The sequence below is a fragment of the Phytophthora parasitica genome (assembly GCF_000247585.1).
Source record: "Phytophthora parasitica INRA-310 unplaced genomic scaffold supercont2.152, whole genome shotgun sequence".
Classification (NCBI taxonomy): domain Eukaryota; phylum Oomycota; class Peronosporomycetes; order Peronosporales; family Peronosporaceae; genus Phytophthora; species Phytophthora nicotianae.
Genome location: NW_008649138.1, coordinates 52,861 through 53,726, shown reverse-complemented (window position 1 = coordinate 53,726; position 866 = coordinate 52,861). Strand labels below are relative to the sequence as shown.

Genomic DNA, 866 nt, shown 5'->3' with positions numbered 1-866 from the left:
ATTAGCACAGAACTCGCGAAGTTCCTCGTAGAGCGACGCACGCTTGACGATGTTCAGTGGTGGCTCGGGAAGTGATGACTGCAGTACTTTCAACGACGATGCCGATGTCGTCGCGTGGATAGCACTGCCTTGTGTCAGTTTGAGGACCGAAAGTTCGGGTTTCTTGACCGAGCTGCTGAGATCGAGGAGGTTGTTGTCCTTTGCGGCCGCTTTGCGAGGGCTGATGCTCTTATCTGCTTGGAGTACATGAGTCTCTTTGTCCTGTGGCTGGTCATTCTGCTGCTCCAACGCGAAGACTGTTGTGTCCACGGTGGATTGAATCTCACTAGAACTAACACATGGCTCGTTCTGGTTACTACTACCTCTATGACTCCTTTCTAGAGCTGCAACACGGGCGTTTTTCTTGAGTAACGCGGGACTAGAAGGCCAAATCAGTGCCTGGCGCCAGAGTGAGCGAGGCGGTTCTCGCACTGCTTCTCTCGGACTCATCTGCGCGCGACTGACGAGATGTAATAGATGCCGAGACAGCTTCTTGGGTATCGTGGGGCTACTGTCTTCGTTGCGACTATCTGAGATCGCCACCATGGCTAGCGCTAGGCTTAGGCGCCTGCTCGCCTGTCAGCCAAAACCACTCTAGTCGCGACTTCGCAAACGGTTGACAACGACGCAAAAAACTCACTACAGGAAGGCGGAGTGCCGCTCCCTGCTAGAAACTCAAGATCGCTCGCTCCTGCTCCTCAATGAGGCGATGGGTCTTCGCGGCCCGCTTCTAGTTGGGAAGTGGCTGCCCGCCCACTACAGTACGACGAACTCTCGCAGTGTTGCGCTGCAGTTTCTAGAACGCGCTAAAATTACCACAGCGGATA

General features: G+C 54.4%; 1 protein-coding gene across 1 annotated transcript; it reads right to left on the bottom strand.

The window, feature by feature from the left end:
• Window positions 1-8: 8 nt before the first annotated feature.
• On the bottom strand, window positions 9-585 carry PPTG_19685 (hypothetical protein; the record flags this gene model as incomplete). Its single annotated transcript, XM_008918178.1, has 1 exon — window positions 9-585. A coding segment is annotated over one exon (576 nt), but the record flags the coding sequence as incomplete, so codon positions are not given.
• Between the last annotated feature and the right edge of the window lie 281 nt (window positions 586-866).